The 20,907-nt window shown below is 39.7% G+C and overlaps 1 protein-coding gene across 4 annotated transcripts in view; it reads right to left on the bottom strand.

The window, feature by feature from the left end:
* Nucleotides 1-328: 328 nt before the first annotated feature.
* Abl2 (ABL proto-oncogene 2, non-receptor tyrosine kinase) overlaps nt 329-20,907 on the bottom strand; it is a 76,726-nt gene continuing 56,147 nt past the window's right edge. For 2 of the 4 annotated variants that reach the window (XM_042674371.1, XM_042674372.1), the window contains 11 exons: nt 19,610-19,780; nt 15,385-15,680; nt 13,905-14,177; nt 12,462-12,546; nt 10,670-10,847; nt 9,989-10,173; nt 7,543-7,695; nt 6,615-6,704; nt 3,175-3,348; nt 2,457-2,690; nt 329-2,171 (listed from right to left, as the gene is read on the bottom strand). In XM_042674371.1, the coding sequence (XP_042530305.1) occupies nt 991-2,171; nt 2,457-2,690; nt 3,175-3,348; nt 6,615-6,704; nt 7,543-7,695; nt 9,989-10,173; nt 10,670-10,847; nt 12,462-12,546; nt 13,905-14,177; nt 15,385-15,680; nt 19,610-19,780 (3,020 nt within the window). In that variant the 3' untranslated portion in view covers nt 329-990. Of the gene's footprint in view, nt 2,691-3,174; nt 3,349-6,614; nt 6,705-7,542; nt 7,696-9,988; nt 10,174-10,669; nt 10,848-12,461; nt 12,547-13,904; nt 14,178-15,384; nt 15,681-19,609; nt 19,781-20,907 lie in introns of all 4 variants that reach the window. The other 2 variants (XM_042674369.1, XM_042674370.1) reach the window with 1 other exon arrangement.

The following is a 20,907-nucleotide window of genomic DNA, read 5'->3' as shown; positions in this document are numbered from 1 at the left end:
CAACCTAGTTTCTCCATTCAGTCGCAAGTTTCTTGGCTTAGCTGGATCTTCGCTAAATACTCAACGGCTCATGTCCTTGGCCAATTTATCAGTGTGCAAGGGTACTATGTAAGAAAAGGCTTCCCTGTGAAAACCTGTAGTGGCCACTATTTTCAAAATTAATGCTGGTTAATGCCCTGAATGCTACTAGAAATAAAGGAAGACAGCTTGCCTGGCAAGGGACAGAGAAGAACCATTAATAGACAGTTATATGTAAGGTTTACCGATAGTCACCAACAAAGCAGAAAGTCGATCCTGGTCCATAGTAAACAATATACTAGAGACTGGGGGAAATGACTGCTTTTAATGTAAGATTTTTGGAGGAGATTTTAACCTCCCTCAGTAAATTTTTCAGCATTCTTTGTTCCTGTACCAACTAATGCAACAATGGAAATCAGGATAGGAACAGAAAGACAGGGCCATATTTCCTTGTTTTATACTCTTGTAATCTGATTTGCAGTTCTTACTACAGCAGCATTGACCTGTGGAAGCAAGGCCAAAAGCCACCTCCAACAATCTTGAATAGAACTTTTCATGGTACTTTTCTTCTGTTCTCCTAAACCGTTAAAGAGATTTGGAGCACAATTATACTACCAGAGCCCAGACCAATACCCAAGTGAGTGCAGCCAGACTAGCATGTTTGCTCTTCCAGGCAGGAAAGGGCTATGTTTCTTATTTCTATGACAGACACAAGTTCCCTGATTTTCCAGTGCATTTTCCAACGCTTTCCACCACTGTCTTGCCTTCACTGAATTTACCAATCTCATACGTATGTGGCTTGCCTTTTGTGATTTTTTTGAGATGAACCTGTAAACGTGAGAACCCAGGGATCTGAGGTACTTCACATAAACACACTCAAGTATCAGTCTCATTTTTTTGAAAATAAGATCAAAGGGAAATAAAGTCCTTCTCCCTCAGAAATGTGTGCATCTCCTGTTAGGCTAACAGTGGCTACCTTTGCACCACATCACTAATTTCCTGTACACATGACAATAAGTTATTAAGGACAGGGTTTGCCCCAGGTACACCAGCAACTGCTGAAGAAACCTGCAGCTCCTGCAGACTGAGTTCCAGTTTGCTCACAGCCTCTCGGAAGGCAAATTTATTGCGAGTCTGGGGAATGCAGTCCACGTAGCCTGAGCAGTAGTCGAGCAGCTGGTGTCCAGTGTCTACCAGTTGGCTATTGGGTACAGGTTCCGTAATCGCACTGGACAGTAGGTCAGCACATTCTAGCAGGGCCTCTTTGCTGATTTTGTCTGCGGAGATTTTCTCAGAAGTCTGTTTGGTTTTTCTCAGAGCCACTTTAGTACCTGCTGTGCCGTTGGCTATTTTGGCTGGCGAGATGGAAGGTGTGGGCAGAGGCACTTGAGGTGGAGGCATCGCTGGCCTCACAGGTTTCCCACTGCTAGGCACAGCTCCAGTAGCTGCCTTTTTCCCTCCTTCCTGGGTTTCTGAAGTGGGCTGTCCTACAGTCGGGGCAGTTGGCTCTTCTGCAGGGTCTGAGCATGCGGATGGATGCTGCAGTAGTCTCATCACCGGTGGTGGAGGTGGGGCACACTTTGGTTTTACCCGTCGGGGTCGGTCCTTGTCTCCAGAGGATGCGACCTGATGCTCAGACAAGAGCTTGAATTTATTCCCCTGAGAGTCTGTGCCAATGAGCTGCACGTCAGCTGGAGTGTGTTTCAGAGTGGGTGAAATCAGGACTGGCACTTTGTGGTTGTGAGTGGTTGGGAGGATAGTTGCAGCCTTAGCTGGAGAAGACCAACCCGGCTGCTCTGCATCCTCTGCGACTCCAGCCGCCCCAAGTCGTGTACCACCATTCTTCTCCTTACTCTTGGGGGCAGCTGCTATTCCAGGCACCCCCACCCCTGAAGAGTCCTTCTCTGTAATGGCTGGATCCCCAGAGGGAGCTCTCAGAGGAAGGGCTGTGGCTCCTCTGGGCAATAGTTTGGCTTTTGGTCTCTCCCTGGTTGGAGCAGCACTGTCCTCTGATTTTTTTGGAAGCATGTCACTGGCCCTGTCCACATTCTCTTCTGGCTGAGAGGAGGTGGACACTGTCCTTTCAAGCTGGAGTTTAGACCTCTGGCAGTTCCTGGGAAGGGTCATTGCCATCCTGTCCTGCTCTGGAAGCCCTGAGGACATGGAAGATGTAGAGTTTGACCTTGGAAAAGGCTTGGAAGTGTCATCACTGGCTGAGGGTTTACCTGCTCGTAAGCCAAGTGTCTTTTTGATTAAGCGAGGTGTAAAGAAGCCTGTGATGCCAGACCACCCACCCCCTCCACTGTCATCATTACTGAGGTTCCTCTGTGCAAAGCTCCCCCCATAGCATTTGGATGGCACTAGATTCGCCTCTTGCTGGGCAGGAGTGAAAGAGAACCCATCAGCATGCTGTAGAGAAGCAACAGATGAGAAGTTACCCGTGAGTTCGTATTTCTTGTGGGGCTGATTCTCCATTTCTCGAAAGGAACTGCTGCGTTTAGGGGGTGTGGGAGCATTTCTCTTCTTCATGAAGGAGCTGAAGAAACCCCCCTTCCTATCTCTGGTGAAGCAAGTCTCTTTGGCATCTTCCAAGAGGCTACTAGGTGATTTGTCTCTTTGCTTTCGAGGCAGTGCTGGGGACCCAGAGGAGGCCTGTGCACTTCTAATGAACCCTGATGAGAAACAGACAATCAACAATGTGAAAGACAAGAAGTGAAACTATTACAGTGACTAAGGCTCCCTTATAAAAGATCTGTCAGTATTTATTGCCAGGTGCTGCCATTACTCAGAAGAAATTAAGTAACAGACTATCATTTCACAGTGATTAATGTTCCAAATGTGATGTACCTGTTGGTTATCACCTCAATATTCATCCTTTTTCTTAAAGTGGCATTATCTAGAAGGCTCAGTAAAAGACTCCTTCCTCCCCACCACCATCTCCCTTGCAAATTGGAAGCATGGGATCTATGTGGGAGCCAGGAGCTTAATGGAGTGGATGACAAAATTATAATCAGGCCTTAGAAAGGACTGCCAGCACTAGCAATAAAGGGCCAAAGACCAGAGTGTCTTGCTGTCCTTAGACAAAAAGTGTATGAAAACAGGAACAACAGCATCAAGCCATGAGGCTCTTTAAGGAAGTTTCTGTTTTGATTCTACCTGGTGCTGAACTGGAAGCAGGATCTTCTGTAGCATCTTGGGGTCCTTCAATGTTCTCCTTGTCCTCCAGCTGTTTCTTCAGTGTTCTTGTCTTAGAAGGAAGTATTGGTAATCTGGGCAAGTATGGAACAACAGATGACGAGGAGGCAGCTCTCCCCAGCTCCTCGGCTACCTCTGAGAAAACCACAAAAGGATCAATAAAGACAATTCTATGGCAGAGAAAGAGAATTTTTTTCTACATAGAAGATATACAACTGAAGAACAATGGGGAGTAGAGAAGTATATAAAAGCAGCCAGGTACAGTGGAACACGCATAGAGTCCCAGCTAGACAGGAGACAGGCTACAGAATCCTTTGAGTTGAGTAAATTTGAGACCAACTTGGAAAGCCAGTGAGACACCATCTCAAAAGTAAACAAAAATAAATAAAATGAAATGTATAAATGGAATCCTAGAGTATAGATTCTGGCTTACTTTGCTCAAGATATGTCTATAAATTCACAAATTGTCACATAAGATGAGGTTTCTTTCTCATGAATGGATAGTATTCCTATATGTAAACATAGCTAAATTCATCTGAATTCCTCTTGGTAAGATATTCAGGCTATTTCCAACTTTTAGCAAGTAAGAACATGCTGCTAGGAAGAAGCTGCCATTTGTTTTATGGTTCAGAGCTTTCTGCATATTATCTGTGAAGCATAAGCACGGGAATCTCAGGAGGTCTCATAGGGTACGTGTAATACAACTTTATGTAGTCCTGCCGAATTGTCCAAAAATAGCTATTATAACCTGGACTCACACTAGCAATATACAAAAAAATGTTGGTTACTCTGCATTGTTTGCCAAATTAGATGCTGCTAATGTTTTTTGTGTGATCTTAATTTCTTATAGGCACACTGTGGTAGATGGTGGTTCACTTTATACTTCCTGTGGGGAATAATGTTAAACATGGTTTCAAATGCATATTGGTCATTTGGTTATCTTTTTGTTTTTTGTACTGGCAACTAAACCCAAGGCTTCACGCATACTGGGCAAGCAAGCATTCTTCCTTTTGGGGCAAGTTCCCAGGTCTTTTTTTTTTTTCTTCCTTTTTAAAATTGTTATTATAGCTGGGTTCTGGTGGTTCACGCCTGTAATCCTAGCTACTCAGGAAGCTGAGATATGAGGATCACGGTTTGAAGCCAGCCCAGGCAGGAAAGTCTGTGAGACTCTTATCTCTAATTAACCAAGAGAAAATGAAGTGATGCTCAAGAGGTAGAGCACTAGGTTTAAGCAAAAAGAGCTAAGAGACAGCACCCAGGCCTCAAGGTCAAGCCCAACAACCAACAAAAAAAATTAATAATAATAGTTGTTATTATAAAGGTGATGTGCAGAGTGGTTAGAGTTCAATAAATCAGGTAAAGAGCGCACTTCTTTCTGGACAACGTCACCCCTTCCCTCGCTTTCTCCCAGTTGTTCCCTCCCATCCCTACCCACAAGTTGAATATTTCATTTTCTACATAGTGTCTACTGATGCATTGTTCACCCTTGGTACCTCCATTTCTGTGCCCTCATCCTCCCAAAGACAGATAACAAGAAAAGAAGAAAAAAAAAAAGGAAAACAAACCAACAACAAAAAGCTCTTATATCCATTTCCTGAAGTTCACATTATGTTATATAATCAGATGCACATAGGTATTGCACTTCGGTGTTTGTCTTTGAGACAAGAGTATTCTCCAATAAAGTCTCATAATTTGGCCTTTTAAGCTTCTCTGTTTCTTATAGCATAGGCATCACATATTTTGGATCCATTCATCTATTATAGGCAACTGGGATGTTCTTTTGGGTTATGGTTCAAGGCCAGCCTGTGCATGAAAGTCTGTGAGACTCTTATCTTCAATTGACCAGAAAAAAGGCAGAAGTGGAGCTTGGGCTCAAGTAGTAGAACATTACCCTTGAGCAAAAAAGCTCAGGGACAGTAGTCATTCATTCCCTGAGTTCAACCATAGGACAATAACAATAACAACAACAACAACAAAACTTCCTGTCTCTACCTCCAAGCTAGGATTTCAGTCATATATCACCAAATCAAACCCTTTTCTTCCTTTTTCTTTCTTTTTTTCTTTTCTTTCTTTCCTCTCTCTCTCTCTTCCTTCCTTTCTCTCTCTCTTTTTTTTTTTTGGTCAGTCCTGGGGCTTGAATTCAGGGCCTAGGGCACTGTCCCTGAGCTTCTTTTGCTCAAGACTAGCACTCTACCACTTGAGCTACAGCTTATTCCCAGCTCCAAACCCTTATTTTTCAATATAAGAAATTATGCTCTTGTTGCTAAATCTTATTTTTAATCTGACTTTCTTCAGATATATTTCTAGAAATGGGATTCCCAGATACTGCTTTTATGACTATGCTCTGCTTTGGTATCTGTAGTTTAGAAAGCTGACTTTTATGGCTAGGAATGTGGCTTAGTGGTAGAGTACTTGAAGGCCTGGGTTCAATTCCTCAGTACCACATAAATAGAAAAGGCCAAAAGTGGCGCTGTGGTTCAAGTGGTAAAGTGCTAGCCTTGAGCAAAAGAAGCTCAGAGACAATGCCCAACCTCTGAGTTCAAGCCTGAGGACTAGAAAAAGAAGAAAAAAAAAAAAAAAAGGAAGAAGGAAAGAAAAACAGAAAGCTATTTTGGGGGAGTACGTAAGTATAGGTTTAGGATCTCACTCTTGATATGCAGGTAGTCTACAACTTGAGCCATGCCCCCAACAATATTTTTGTTTTTAAGTTATTTTTCAGATAGGATCTCGTTTTTGCCAATGACTGGCCTTGTATTGAGATATTTCTACTATAACTACCCAAGTATATGGAATTACAAACACCCAGCCAAAAGTTGGAGTATTTGAGAGGTAACTCAGTTGCAAAATGGAGAGTTGGACTATTTTTGATCTTTATTTTTCCCTTTTCTCTGTACTGTAGTGTTAAAAGGTAGTGAACTAGTAAATGTATTCATTTTCCTTAGGGAGAGAGTGAACTAATTTCAAGTTAAAATATACTTTCAAGGGGCTGGGAAGGTGGTTCAGTGGTAGAGCGCTTGCCTTGCATGCTCGACGAGGCCCTGGGTTTGATTCCTCAGCACCACATAAGCAAAAAGAAAAAAGCCGGAAGTGGCACTGTGGCTCAAGTGGTAGAGTGCTAGCCTTGAGCTGAAGAGCTAAGGGACAGTGCCCAGGCCCAGAGTTCAGGCCCCACGACTGGACCCAAAAAAAAACCCTTTCAATAAGATATAATTGAAAAATTGAGATATAATTGAAAAATGCAAAAGAAGCAACAACACAATAAAGGGCAATAAACTCACTGCAAAAATAGTTAACTCATGATCTTCAAACAGAAAGTATAAGAACTATTTTTGCAAAAAAGTATTTGACATCATCTATTAACATCCACCTAGCAGTCAATGATAAATCTATTAGATTCTCACCTTCAGAAATGCTGGAGTCATGGAACATGGTTTCAAAAGCATGGTGAGTTTCAGCAAAAGAAGGTCTGTCAGCAGGGCTCCACTTCCAGCCTGTATGTCACAATACCACAATATCAATACTGTATCAGTCTACATATCCATGGCAGCCAAGAAAATGAAGTCAACTCATCATGAAGTTAATGCATATTCGCTATGGTACTAATGAAGTTGCTTCTCAGTCCAGACATAGAGGTTTAAGAGCCCACTCCCCAATGCTACACAGAGACCAATGGAAATTAGTGAGAAAAAAAATGACATTTTCTTAAGAAGTAGAAAGATGAAGCAAATGAATCCTGTCTTCAAATTTAATGTAACACAGAATCAAGTACAAATTTAATAGGAAATGAGAAAAGTACATATTTGTCAATACTTAATGAAAAATTATATATAAAGGTTTATGTTCAAACAGTTGCAATTTACTATTTGCTGTCTTATTTATAATCTTCAGGCACATCTTTCTTTTTCCTTTTTTTTTTTTGGTCGGTCATGGGGCTTGAACTGTGGGCCTGGGCGCTGTCCTTCAGCTCTTCAGCAAGTTCTCTACCACTTGAGCTATAGTCAGGCACATCTTTTTATTTACTCATCACTGAGGTTACTTTTATACATTATCTATACTCTTCAGCAAATATTTCATGTAGCTGAAAGCATTCCTTCCCTAACTTAATTTGTACACCCAATTGCTTACTAAAGATACAATTTTAAAAATAACTGGGCAATTATTTTGGACCACAGACAATTATTCTTAGGATTCCAATTAGACTCAATGGTGTATCAAATGTTGTGCAAGCTCTTTAAATATGAGTCTAGATTCAAACCTAGCAAACTGTTTCTGATTTTGGTAACCATACTGAATTACTGTTTCAAAATTAAACCACGCAAAAATACTCACATGCTCTCATAAGTTCATAAACCTTAGGAGGGCATCCCTCAGGTTGTTCCATTCGATATCCTTTTTCTAGTAGATCATAAACCTGAGATAGGTCAATTCCTGGATATGGTGACATCCCATAGGTAGCTATTTCCCACAACAAAACACCAAAAGCTACAAGAAGGAATGAAAAAAAGTTTATTTTTTCATCTGATGTATTATCTATTAAGTAACCACTCTTTAAAATTCTGAGTCATAGTCATAAATTGTTACAACAGTAGTGAATACGGTATCAGTTCTTACAATATGGACTGGTAAGGAATACTGAAGAAAAAATTATAAACTTCCCACTTTTATTTAGCTTTTCCTTACTACAATGTAGAATAATAAATTATGACCAATATAAAAAGTATGTGGCATAATTCAACTATTCATAGAACAGTCTTTTTTATCAAAGCCTCATACGATTCATTTGAAAGCAATTAAAAAATACAGTAGAGAAAAGCAATCATAGCTATTACCAATGGCTCTTGCCTATAATCCTACTTGAGTCTGAAAGCTAAAGGATCTAAGTTGAAGGGCAGCCTAAGCAGAGAAGTCCATTAGACTTTCATCTCCAAAATACTCAGCAAAAACTGAGTTGTAGCTCAAGTGGTAGAGCTCCAGCTGAACAAGCAAGCTAAGAGTTCTAACTCTTAAGAGTTCCAACTCTAGTAGCATGCAAAAGAGAAAAGAAGAAAAGAGAGAAGAGAGGAGAGAGAAAAGGAAAGAGGAGAGGAGAGGAGAGGAGAGGAGAGAAGAGGGGAGGGGAGGGGAGGGAGAGAGAAGAGACAAGGAAGGGGGGAAAGGAGAAGAGGAAGGGGAATGAGAAGGGAGAGAAGGGGGAAGGACCTTATTTTCTTACAGCTTGATTGTGACAAAATTTCTTACAAGATTTTTAATTAAAAAATGACAGGCTAGGGGCTGGGAAGGTGGCTCAGTGGTAGAGCGCTTGCCTTGCATGCCTGAGGCCCTGGGTTCGATTCCTCAGCAACACATAAGCAAAAAGAAAAAAGCCGGAAGTGGCGCTGTGGCTCAAGTGGTAGAGCACTAGCCTTGAGCTGAAGGACAGCGCCCAGGCCCAGAGTTCAGGCCCCATGACTGGAGCCCCCCACCAAAAAAAATGACAGGCTAGGTGGTGGCTCCTACTTATAATCATAGCTATTCAGGAGGCTGATATCTTAGAATCATGGCTTTAAGCTAGCTCAGCAAGGAAAGACCTTGAGACTATTATCTCCAATTAACCGTAACCACCAAAAACAAGTTGGAGGTCGATCTATGGCTCAAGTGATAGAGCCTTGAGCAAAAAAAGCTCAGGGACAGTGCCCAGGCCTGAGTTCTACTCAAAGGACCAACATACACATAAACACACACACACACACACACACACACACACACACACACACACACACACACTCTCACATAAGTTGACTTAGAATCCTTTAACTATTTCTATGGCTCATAATCCAAATATCAGCTTGTTCAAACTATTAGGCCCTTACCAAGTCATTCTATTCCTCACGGAGTAGAAACAAGGCAAAATTCTAGAAAAAAAAAACAACTTTATCATGGCTTTTGACAAAGCACTATTAAAACTGCAAAGCAAGGTGAGAAATACATTATAATGCCTTTGAAGGCATTATTTTTCTTTTTCTTTTTTTGATAGGGAGAAAGGGAGGGGAGGCTCTCACAATGTTGCCCTAGTGGGTTTCAAACTCCTGGGTTTAAGCAATCTTCCCAGTTCAGCTTATAAAATAGAAGTATAGACATGTAATACTGCATCTAGTTCTAGTACTTTCTCCTTTTTCTGGATTTAATCTAGGTCATTTTGTATGCTAGGCAAGTATGCTATTGCTGAACTGCACAGCTTGATTTTTTTGAGATAGTATTTTGCTATGTAGCGTAGGCTGCCTGCAAACTTGAGATTCTCCTTCCTCAGCCTGCAAAATGCTAGAGTTATAGGAATGCAGTCATGCCCAGCATTATTTTTTTGAGGGGGGAAGAGGGAAAGAACTTCTGTTTTCAGTATCATATAAAAGATGGCTCATGTGAGTAAGCCTAGCAACACCGGAGGCTGAGATCAAAGGATTAAGGTTCAAAGCCAGCCTGGGCAGAAAAGTCCAAGAGATTTTGTGTACAATTAACCAGCAAAATGTCAGACTGAAGACATGGCTCAAGTGGTAGAACATCAGCTGTGAACAAGCAAGTCCACGAGGGCCTGACCCTGCAATCAAGACATGGTACAGGTAACACAAGAGGAGAGGAGAGAAATAACAGGGAGGGAGACAGAGGGAGGAAGGGAAAGAGAGGGAAGGAAGAAAGGAGAAAGGGAGAAAGAGAGAGAGGGAGACAGGCAGGCTCTCTAAAGAACTGAGATTAGTTGTGAGGAAAATAAAATAACATATCAAGAAAAACATGCCAACCTTACCCCAGACATCTGATTTAATTGAGAAGGTATTATAGGCAAGACTCTCTGGTGCTGTCCACTTAATTGGAAATTTGGCTCCGGCATGAGCAGTATAGGTATCTCCAGTCATCAGTCTACTTAAGCCAAAGTCAGCTACTTTAACCACATGGTTTTCTCCCACTAAGCAGTTACGTGCTGCAAGATCTCTGTGAGAAACAGGACCCATTCAGATATGAGAAAAATGACCATGAATGCTTGCTTTGTTATTGGTTCTTTATGCTATAATCAGAGTTGGTAAGAGAGGACTAAGTATTTTATGATGTTCACTAACATGATAGAAAGCCTAATTTATATCACTTGTATGGTATTTACCAAAAAGGAGTTCGAAGACCAGATGAATTTGTCTTTATAAGCATATCAAGATAGGTTATAGTAGACTACAGATTTTTTTCCTCTATAAACTTTACTCTTCTAAGACAGTTGATGTTTTTAAAAAACAGCCACTAGATGGAGCAATTGGATCATGGATATAGTGCTGAACAAAGCCTGTTTTGACAATTTAAGGTTTAGAAGTTGGAAATGACATAACAGGTTCTGTGAAAGAAAGAACAAATCGAACCATCTGCAACTTTTACTTTAATCATCGTACCAAGCAAAAATGCTGTCCTGATTAATCTCAGGCAATAGCCAGGTTTTACCTACCTATGGATGAAATTCTTCTTCTCTAAATACTCCATTGCAGAAGAAATCTGAGTAGCCATGTAAAGAAGTACAACTGCAGTCACTTCTTCTCGGTTGCATTCTCGAAGATAATCAAGCAGATTTCCATATGGCATGTATTCAGTCACTATGTAAAATGGTGGCTCCAAAGTGCACACACCTGACAGATGAAGGATAGAACTCGTTTATGAGAAATATACTCAGGGCTGGGAATATGGCTTAGTGGTAGAGTTCTTGCCTAGCATACATGAGGGCTTAGGTTCAATTCCTTAGTCCCACATAAACAAAAATAAACTGACTAGTAGAAATTTTTTTTTTTTTGGGGGGGGGGGGGTGGAGTCAATCATGAGGCCTGAACTCTGGGCCTGGGTGCTGTCCCTCAGCTCTTCAGCTCAAGGCTAGCGCTCTACCACTTGAGCCACAGTGCCACTTCCAGTTTTCTGGTGGTTTATTCGAGTTTCACAGCTTTTCCTGCCCAGCCTGGCTTTTAACTGGATCCTCAGATCGAAGCCTCCTGAGTAGCTAGGATTTTAGGCATGAACCACCAGCACCCGGCTGACTTTTCTTAAAAAAGGAAAGGAAAAAATATATTCAGCCACTCAGGCCAACAGTCATTCAAAAATATTTTGGTCCACTTTGGCAGTAATCTTTCCTATTATTATCACCACATTTTCTGTAATTAACATAGCAAAATAAAAAAAGAAGTCTGTTAAGAAATTCATAATTCAAATGGGCTAAGAGGGCCAAATTTCAAGAGTTCTGTATAAGCACTGTGTTCTAATCTTTTATAAAAATATTGTAATCAGTGAAATGATCTGATAAAGGCAGACTCCTTATTAAGAAAAACAAGAACTAATTTCCTTTGGGTAAATAGCTCAGTTTGAACCAAGATAATTCCCCAACTTGAAAAATGAAAAAGATTTATTCAAAAGTTTCTTTAGATAAGCTGATATATGTGATCCCAATGTTTAATCTGCTTCTTTTCAATAGCTTTTTATTTAATGCTTCTATTTTGTTAAAGTACTTGACAGTTATTACTACAGTAATAACTTGTTAAATTGTTCTGAATTCAGAATCTGATAGCCGTAAGGTGCACAGCTTTATACATATTGAAATCAATTCAAGCCATTATTATTTTGTTTGTTTTGTTTTTTTGGGGGGTCCAGTCGAGGGGCTTGAACTCTGGGCCTGGGCGACGTACCTCACCTCTTCAGCTCAAGGCTAGCGCTCTACCACTTGAGCCACAGCGCCACTTCCAGCTTTTTTCTTTTTGCTTATGTGGTGCTGAGGAATCAAACCCAGGGCCTCAGGCATGCAAGGCAAGCGCTCTACACTGAGCCACCTTCAGCCCCTATTATTTTGTTTTAAACACAGAACCTACTGATGAAAACAATGGCTTTGATTGTATGGGGTTTTTTATGTGTGGTGCTAAGAGATGAACATAAGGACTCATAAATGATAACAAATACGTTACCACTAATCTATAGATCTGTATCTCCAGCTTATTATAATAATTTATAAAAGTAAATTCACACTTGGAGCTTTCAACATAGTGATTTAAAAAAAGATTTGAAGGACTGGGATCATGGTTCAAGTGTTAGAGCATATCCCTAGATCTCAAATCCTAGTAATGCCCAAAATAATTAAAGTTTGTTTTCTTTATTGCTTGGGTTCTTTTTCTTTCTCTCTCTCTCTCTCAATAGAAAAAGCAACTGAAGGGGATGGGGGACATAGCAAATATCTGAGGAAGGAACTATGGTTTAGGCTTTCTCACCTAATAGTTGTACCAGATTAGGATGCTTGATTTCCTTCATCACTGCAGCTTCTTTTAGGAACTCTTCGACTTCCATGGTGTCTTCCTAAAAAGGGGGGAATGGGGAAAAAAAGAGGAGACAAATTTCCATCTAAATTGAGTCAACTCACACATCTTCAGTTTCAAAGATAAAAGGAATAGCTTTTGAAGATATTAATTTAAGAAAGCTTATTACAATCTAATATGTTTTATAGAAACTCAAGTAAGAATAATGTACTTAAACTTATACAATGTAAGTAAAAATTAGTAGAGCTAGAAAACTTTACAATTATGTCCTGCAATCAACTGAAGCATGGGAAACTTTAATTGGATAATTCAGTTTTCTGACAGTTGACTTCTGTAAATACTTTAATACTTGAATAAAGAGACAATGTAATTAGCTGTTTATAGTTTTTTTGTTCTGGTTTTTTTTTTTTTTGGGGGGGGGGGGGTCGGGTCATGGGGCCTGAACTCTGGGCCTGGGCGCTGTCCCTCAGCTCTTCAGCTCAAGGCTAGTGCTCTACCTCTTGAGCCACAGCGCCACTTCCCGCTTTTTTCTTTTTGCTTATGTGGTGCTGAGGAATAGAACCCAGGGCCTCAGGCATGTAAGGCAAGTGCTCTACCACTGAGCCACCTTCCCAGCCCAGCTGTTTATAGTTTTATCTTCCTGTTTTACCACACATTTCTTATGGAGCAATGCATGGTTGCAAGCATCACACATTGCTTGAAATGTAGGGTATATTTAATAAACAGAACTGACCACTACTCAAAACTGAAGAATAGCCCGTGTGAGGGATATGCAGGGCTTCAGAAACGACAAATGCTACATAACCCTGCAATTTTATACTGTAATATTTAAAGAGGAGAAAGGATAATACCTGGAAAAAGATTTCTGTGGATTTTAGAACAGAAGTGATCTAGAAATTCTGGAGGACAAAGCATATAAGTTAGGAATTCAAGTCTAGTCTGGGATTCTTAGTATAATGTTTCCAAAAACCACCAAAACTCCTCCCAAAAAGGAGGGTGTGTGTGTGGGATCTAATTGCATATAAGGGAAATAAAGAATAGAATAAGGAACTTCATGAGTCTTAGATAATGCATGAAGAATTCTGACTAGCAGGGGTCCTTCTCGAAATAGCCTGATTTGCTTTAATAACTTACAATTTTCTTCTAAACTCCTACTAAAATGCACATCAACAGCTTCTAAAAACCAATCTCTCCCACATGTGGGTCTCACTGCACTGCAGTGAATAATCTGCCCCTGTATTGTCAGCAATGGTGCTACAGTTAATCACCACAATTTGTAGAAGTGTTTGGCACCAGTGGGTGGAAGAGTTCCAAAGTTAAAGAAGGGCATGCTGTTATTTCCAAGTGATTCAGCACACACAAAAAAAGATGCCTGAAAACTAATTTTTAGCAACCCACCTTTAATGTTTTCACAGCAACTGTCAGACTATATTTCTTCCAGACACCAACGTAAACCTCTCCATACTGACCACCTCCAAGTTTGTGCTTCATAGTAATATCTGTCCGTTCCATTTCCCATTTGTCATGGATGGGGGACACGCCATAGACTGTTGGCTTATTACACTTGGGGGCTGGATAGTGTAATGTTGTCACTAGCCCATCAGCCACTGTGGAATGGTGATGAACAAGCTCTGCCAGGGTGCTAAAGCGGCTCTCAGCAGTCACATATACCTGAGGAAAAAACAACAACAAATAATTTAAAAAGAGACTAGTATTTTAGTATTTTTTTTTTGGGGGGGGGGGGGGGGGTTGGGAGGAGAAGTACAGGTCCTGAGGCTTGAACTCAGGCCTGGGCAATGTTTCTCAGCTTTTTTGCTCAAAGCTAGTGCTCTACCACTTGAGCCACAGCACTACTTCTGGCTTTTTTATTTTTTGATGGATAATTGGAGATTAAGAGTCTTATGGACTTTTCTGGCAGGGCTGGATTAAAACACCAATCCACAGATTTCAGCCTCCTGAGTAGCTAGGTGTGTCTTTGTCACTCATTGTCACCTACTTCATAGAAGCTACATTTTACAAAATTATTCATTTAATCCCAACAACAATCTTTTAAGGTAGGATTTAATAACAGACAGGAAAATTGAGGTTTACGGAAGGCCAGAAATTTAATTTAATTGTGTACTTAAAAAGCAAACTGGGTTTGCTGGCTTTAAAACCCAGGCCCTCCCCCTACTATGCATATCATATAAAGAAGAAAAAAATAGAAAGATTTTTTTTAAAAAAGGATTCAACCTAAATAGAAGACCTCACTTAAGCTCAGGCTTTATAATTTATAAAACACAGCAGTTTATTCCAAAAATCCATCTCACATGCTTGGTCTTCCTAATATGCACACTGCTAGATAACAGAATTATCTATTTATACTGACAGAGATTAGCAATGCACACCAGTCTCAGAAGTCTAAATTCTTTCTCTGTGGACCTTCTAGTAGAGGTGATTCTAATTCTTAAAAGTACCTTTTATAAATTTTACATTAATGTATTGGTTATTTTTCTATTTTGGTTAGAGACCAAGACTCAAACTTGGTAGCTGACACTTTTGCTTCCTAGCTAGATCTTGAACAACTCAACTTAGCCATGCCTCCAGCCTTACATCAAAGTACTGAGTATACATTTGTATGTTCATGATAGGGAAAACTAACAGACTTCAATTTTCACCTTCAAATCTATCTTATCCACATACTCTTAATATACTAATTATTAATGAGTACTTCTAATTAGCATTAATAAACTGTTTTGAGAAGTATAAGCTCTAACTCACAAAATTAGCAAATTATTTCATGTCAGACATAAAAAGTGCTTCCCCCTTTAGTTATTCTGAGTATTTGTTCTACAAAGGAGCCAGGCCACATCTAGAGGTCGTTACTGGCAGCTCTTACCTTGCCATCTGTGGTGGTGTTGATCCTGTAGTGATACACACGCCCCTCATACCTGAGCGAGATGGACAGCTGCCCAGGGCTGCTCTCACTTTCTCGCACCAGGAAACTGCCATTGATGAGGCTGCTGAGAAGATACTCTGCTGCGCTGCGTGACACAGGTCCATGGTACCAGGAATGTTTTTCTAGGCTGTTCACTGGGGTAATATAGTTGCTTGGCACCCAACCCTGTCCATTCTTAGAGCGAACTTCACTCCACTCGCCATTCTGGTTGTAACCAAGGACTCGTAGCTTCTCACCTGGCCATCAATTTATCACAGAATGAAAGATGTTAAGACTATGTTTCAAATTGAAGAAATGTTTAAATTCATTGAGAAATGAATCACAAACGTTTATGACAATGTCATCAAGAAAAAAAAATTGAAAACAAGCTGGGTGCCAGTCGTCACATCTATAATTCTACCAACTCTGGAGGCTGAGACCTGAGGATTATGGACTCATCTCCAATTAACCACCAGAAAACCTGAAGTGCTGCTGTGGCAAGTGGTAGAGCACTCATCTTGAGCTGAAGAGCTCAAGGACAGTGCCCAGGCCTAGAGTTCAAGCCCCATGACCACCCCCCCCTCCACACACACCCAAAAAAATTGAAAAACAAAGATGATAGCTATTCACATCCTGACTGCTGTTTTAGTTTGTAGCTACAACCACAGAAATAAAGTAAGAAATGGCTTATCTAATATTGGCTATAGGTTTTTAAATAATTATATACAACCTTTAAAAAAAAGTCCTGATCAAGGGCTGGGAAGGTGGCTCAGTGGTAGAGCGCTTGCCTTGCATCCTTGAGGCCCTGGGTTCGATTCCTCAGCACCACATAAGAAAAAAGAAAAAAGCCGGAAGTGGCACTGTGGCTCAAGTGGTAGAGCGCTAGCCTTGAGCTGAAGAGCTGAGGGACAGTGCCCAGGCCCAGAGTTCAGGCCCATGACCGGACCCAAAAAAAAAAAAAAAAGTCCTGATCAAATTATGTATTATCATAAGATGGCATACAGAGATAAAAAGAATACAAAATAGCAAGAAACAAATAGTGCTCAGTCTTCAAAAGAAAAATTCATTAACTTAAAAAATACACTGATTTTCACTGGGTTATGGCTCCAGTGGTAGGATGCCTTAGCAAGCACAGGCAGGGTTCAATCCCTAGTACCAGCCAAAAACAAACCAATAATCCTATAGATAAATGCTTCCAGTATTAATGGCAATAAGATTAGAAATAAGAAATGTGAAATACAAAGTTACTTCTAATTTTCACTTGGCACCAAGGCAACAAACCACTGATATAAGTAAACAAACAAATAATTTACACCAAGAAAACTGCTAGGTAGAGCTGGAAGCATGCAAGTATGTAGTAAGGACTCCCAAAGGACATGTTTCCAGGAATCAAGATTTAAAATTGTAATTGTTTCCCAGTTTCCCTGCTACTCCCCACAAAGAATGACTCACTGTTATCTATTTCTCTAAAATTAGCACATGGAAACGGAAGCAGACTCTTCAGTTGGAACCACAACCCTACTCACTTAACTGTATCTTTGCTAGCAACTTCAATGTCCTTAATTTCCCCATTAAAGTTGTTAGCATCAAGTTTAGACTCCAGTAGTCTAAACTTGTGGCATAGATAGAATTTTTTTGGCAAAACACAGAAGGAAAGTGAAAGTTATCTATCATTAACAATATATGAATGTTAATCTAAAGAATATTTGCAGTGCCTTAGGGTCTTATCTTTTAATACATATGCCTTCAGAGGTATTTGAAACCTCCTCCCTCATATCAGAAAGCAGAAGAAAGCCAAATCAATCTAAAACATAATGCTCAAACGTTGCCAGGTCGGTGAAGACTAAAGGAACAATTCAAAATAATTATTCTAATAATCATCTATTTTTGGAAGTGTGTGTGTGTGTTTGTGTGTGTGTTTGCCAGTCCTGGGGCTTGAACTCAGGGCATAGCCACTGTCCTGAGCTTCTTTTGCTCAAGGCTAGCATTCTACCACTTGAGCCACAGTGCCACTTCCAGCCTTTTCTGTTTATATGGTTCTAAGGAATCAAATCCATGGCTTCATGCATACTAGTCAAGCACTCTACCACTAAGCCATATTCCCAGATAGATTCCCATTTATCTTTTTCAATGGCCTAAAGAAATGTTTCTATCATGGGAACTTTCTCTTTGCCTCAACCATTTCATTTGAGATACATGAATATGAGAAAAACACATAGCAGGGCACCAGTCTCACTCCTGCAATCCTGCCTGCTTAGAAGGCTCAGATCTGACAACAGTGATTCAAAGCAAGCCTGGGCAGGACCATCCCTAAGACTTATCTCCAATTAACCAGTTTAAAACACAAACAAAACAACAACAACAACAAAAAAAGGCAGATGTGGAGCTGTGGCTCAAATGGAAAGGCACAGCCTGAAAGAAACAAACCTTGAGTTCAAGCCCCAGTATCAGCACAAAATCAAACACAACCCCTACAAATGTGTATATAACATATATTGTATACAGCTAGAAAGCCTAAAGAATAGTTGTTGCTCTTTAACTAAATCTATAAAAACTAAAGACAAAGTTGTATGTGGAATTTTATACTATTGCTTCCTTAAAGAGAACTAGTAATTAATTACAGGCCATTGTAATTAGAATAGAGTCAAATATACTTGTTTTTTTTATTTTCTTCTTTTTAGCAGGAGAATTTTCTACTCTGAAAGTCTTCATAACCAGGAAAAACTATTAGGGGTATCAATACTGAGCTTCCAGAAAGAAATTTTTTTTTCTCCCCTCTTTTTTCTTGACCTTCCCACCCCTGCTTCCTTCCTAACAACCCCTCCCTCACCCCCCATTCTCAGATGAGGTTGTTTGTAAGGACAGATCTTAAACTGCTAGGCTCAAACCATCCTCTTGCTCAGTTTCACTAGTGGCTAGAACTACAGGCATAAATGCAGCACTGCCTTCTGCTAAACAGTTCTGAATTTAAACAATGTATCATAATATTAGCATGTCGAAATGGGACTAAAATTTGAGAAGGAACTAAAATTTTATATTCTCTCTAAAATATATTTCCTTAATCTTTTAAAATAAACTATCTTTATTAGACATCACTTATAATAATAACAACCTAATAGAAAAACCTGGTATTTAAGGATGTTTAAAAATAAACTATTGTTGGCTAGGAGATAAAAGGAATCTTAAATCCTTGAACTTAAGTCCTTGAGCAAAAGACCAGTTGTTGCTTTAACTGGTGACCAAGAAATTACTAGACTTTATCAGCATCTTCTTGGTAACTAAATCATCTTAGAAAACACTAACAAGAATATTATACCTAGAAAAACATGAGTCATTGCTTTGCAAATTTCTCCTCTGCACTAAAGGAAATTAAAATAGAATGCACTGTAATCCAAGGAAATTGTCTTTGAATTCATATATTGCATCCATTATCATTATGCAAAATTTTCCTTCAATTGCATAAGTCCAATAATCTGCCCCACTAATACATTTATTACCACTATCTTATCTCCAATACTGCCCCAAAGATTGTGACACAGGAGAGGACACATACTATTTTGCCTATGTCTTTGAAAACTCCTGACATGTATGCAATCATACCCACTTTAACAGATACCTGTGCCTCAATCTGAGAAACATCGTTTTACAAATTTTTGCTATTGGTAAATCTGACTGAATGTTAAAATTTGATGCTCAGGACATGGCTTAACCTAAGATGTGTAAGTCCAAGCACCTCAAAAGGGAAAACAAAACAAAAACAATACCCCCCCTCCCCGCCCAGTTCTGGGAAGTGAAAATGATAGAGGGGAATGAATGTGTGTATATACATATATATGTGTGTGTGTGTGTGTATACACACATATATACACATACATATATAAAGTACCAAATCAACATGGCTAATTTTAATCAGAAGCTAGTAAAAGGCTTATTACTTCTTTTTTTTAATTAATTATTTATTTTTATTGTGAAAATACTGTACAGAGGGGTTACAATTACATGGGCAAGATAATGAGTACATTTCTTATCAAGCATTGTAGCCTCTCCTTTGTTTCCCCTTCCCATCCCTTCCCATCCTCCCACCCCACCCCACGCCACCCCACCCCCACCCCCCATCCCCCTTATTACTTCTTAACTACTAATGAAAACTGGAAAGTGAAAGGATGCTACTACACAGAAGGCTTACCTTTAGTAATGCTCAGTGTGTTATCACCACTGGCTACAAAATCATAAAGTGCAACAAAAAGATTAGGGTCACTCTCAGTAGCTCCAAGTAAGTTTTCCTTGGAGCTCCATCTGATGGCTTCATTCAGGGCCTGGGATTCAACATCACAACCATAGGGGCGGTGCAAAGCTTCTAAAAAACATGAAACGGCCACAAAAAAAAAAAATCACAATTAGTTCAACAGCTGAACATTCATTTAAATTCAGCATATACATACTATTTCAGATGCTGGGCCCTAAGATTCCAAAGTGGGGACAGAACTGTACAGTTTACAGAATCATAATGAGCAAATACATAGTGTTCCCTGACTATGAAGTAGCAATTTACTACCAGAAAATATAAAAAGGCAGCCAGAGGAAAGACCACAAAATGACACTTTAGCTGACTTACATGCATTCACTAAAATCAGGCTGAAATGAATAGTAAAAGTACAGTTTTCTTTTCTTTTCTTTTTAATTTTTTTTTTGGGTCCGGTTGTGGGGCTTGAACTCTGGGCCTGGGCGCTGTCCCTCAGCTCTTCAGCTCAAGGCTAGCGCTCTACCACTTGAGCCACAGCGCCACTTCCGGCTTTTTTTTCTTTTTGCTTATGTGGTGCTGAGGAATCGAACCCAGGGTCTCAGGCATGCAAGGCAAGCGCTCTACCACTGAGCCACCTTCCCAGCCCCAAAGTACAGTTTTCTTAAAATGAAAAACAGAAATGCAAAAAGAGATGTATATAGGATATCTTATGATTATTTTAAATTACATTAAATTATTTTATATTTAAACTGTTTAAATATGATTATTTTATATTATGATTATTTTAAATTTTAAAGGAATGGTTATATATAAATAAGTCCTTCCAAACTATCTTTTTCTTATCCTTACACTTGCCATAGAAATTATAGAAAAAGGTGGGTTTTTCCCAAAAATATATAAATCCTGTTTCATATAGTTATAGAAAGTGTGTCTTTCAAAATGATCTTAAAATTATCTGCTTAGCATAAGAAACATGCTTTGCTTTCATAAAAGGATTCCAAAATGTTTTAGTATTAAAACATTTTCTGTAGACATTCTAAAATACCTTTTCACATTACAAGAATTTACAACTGTTCATTGTTTCGTTAATTTTTAAAAATCTAGCTGCCTCTGGGCACTAGGGATTCACACATGTATCCTCCTTACTCAGAAGGCTAAGATCTAAGGATGAAATTTCAAAGCTAGCCCAGACCAAAGCAAAAAACAAACAAACAAAAAAACTCTGAGACTCTTATCACCAA

This window comes from Dipodomys spectabilis, unplaced genomic scaffold (assembly GCF_019054845.1).
Source record: "Dipodomys spectabilis isolate Male_0828 unplaced genomic scaffold, ASM1905484v1 ptg000019l, whole genome shotgun sequence".
Classification (NCBI taxonomy): domain Eukaryota; kingdom Metazoa; phylum Chordata; class Mammalia; order Rodentia; family Heteromyidae; genus Dipodomys; species Dipodomys spectabilis.
Note: the sequence above shows the minus strand (reverse complement) of the source record. Positions and strands in the feature narration are given on the sequence as shown.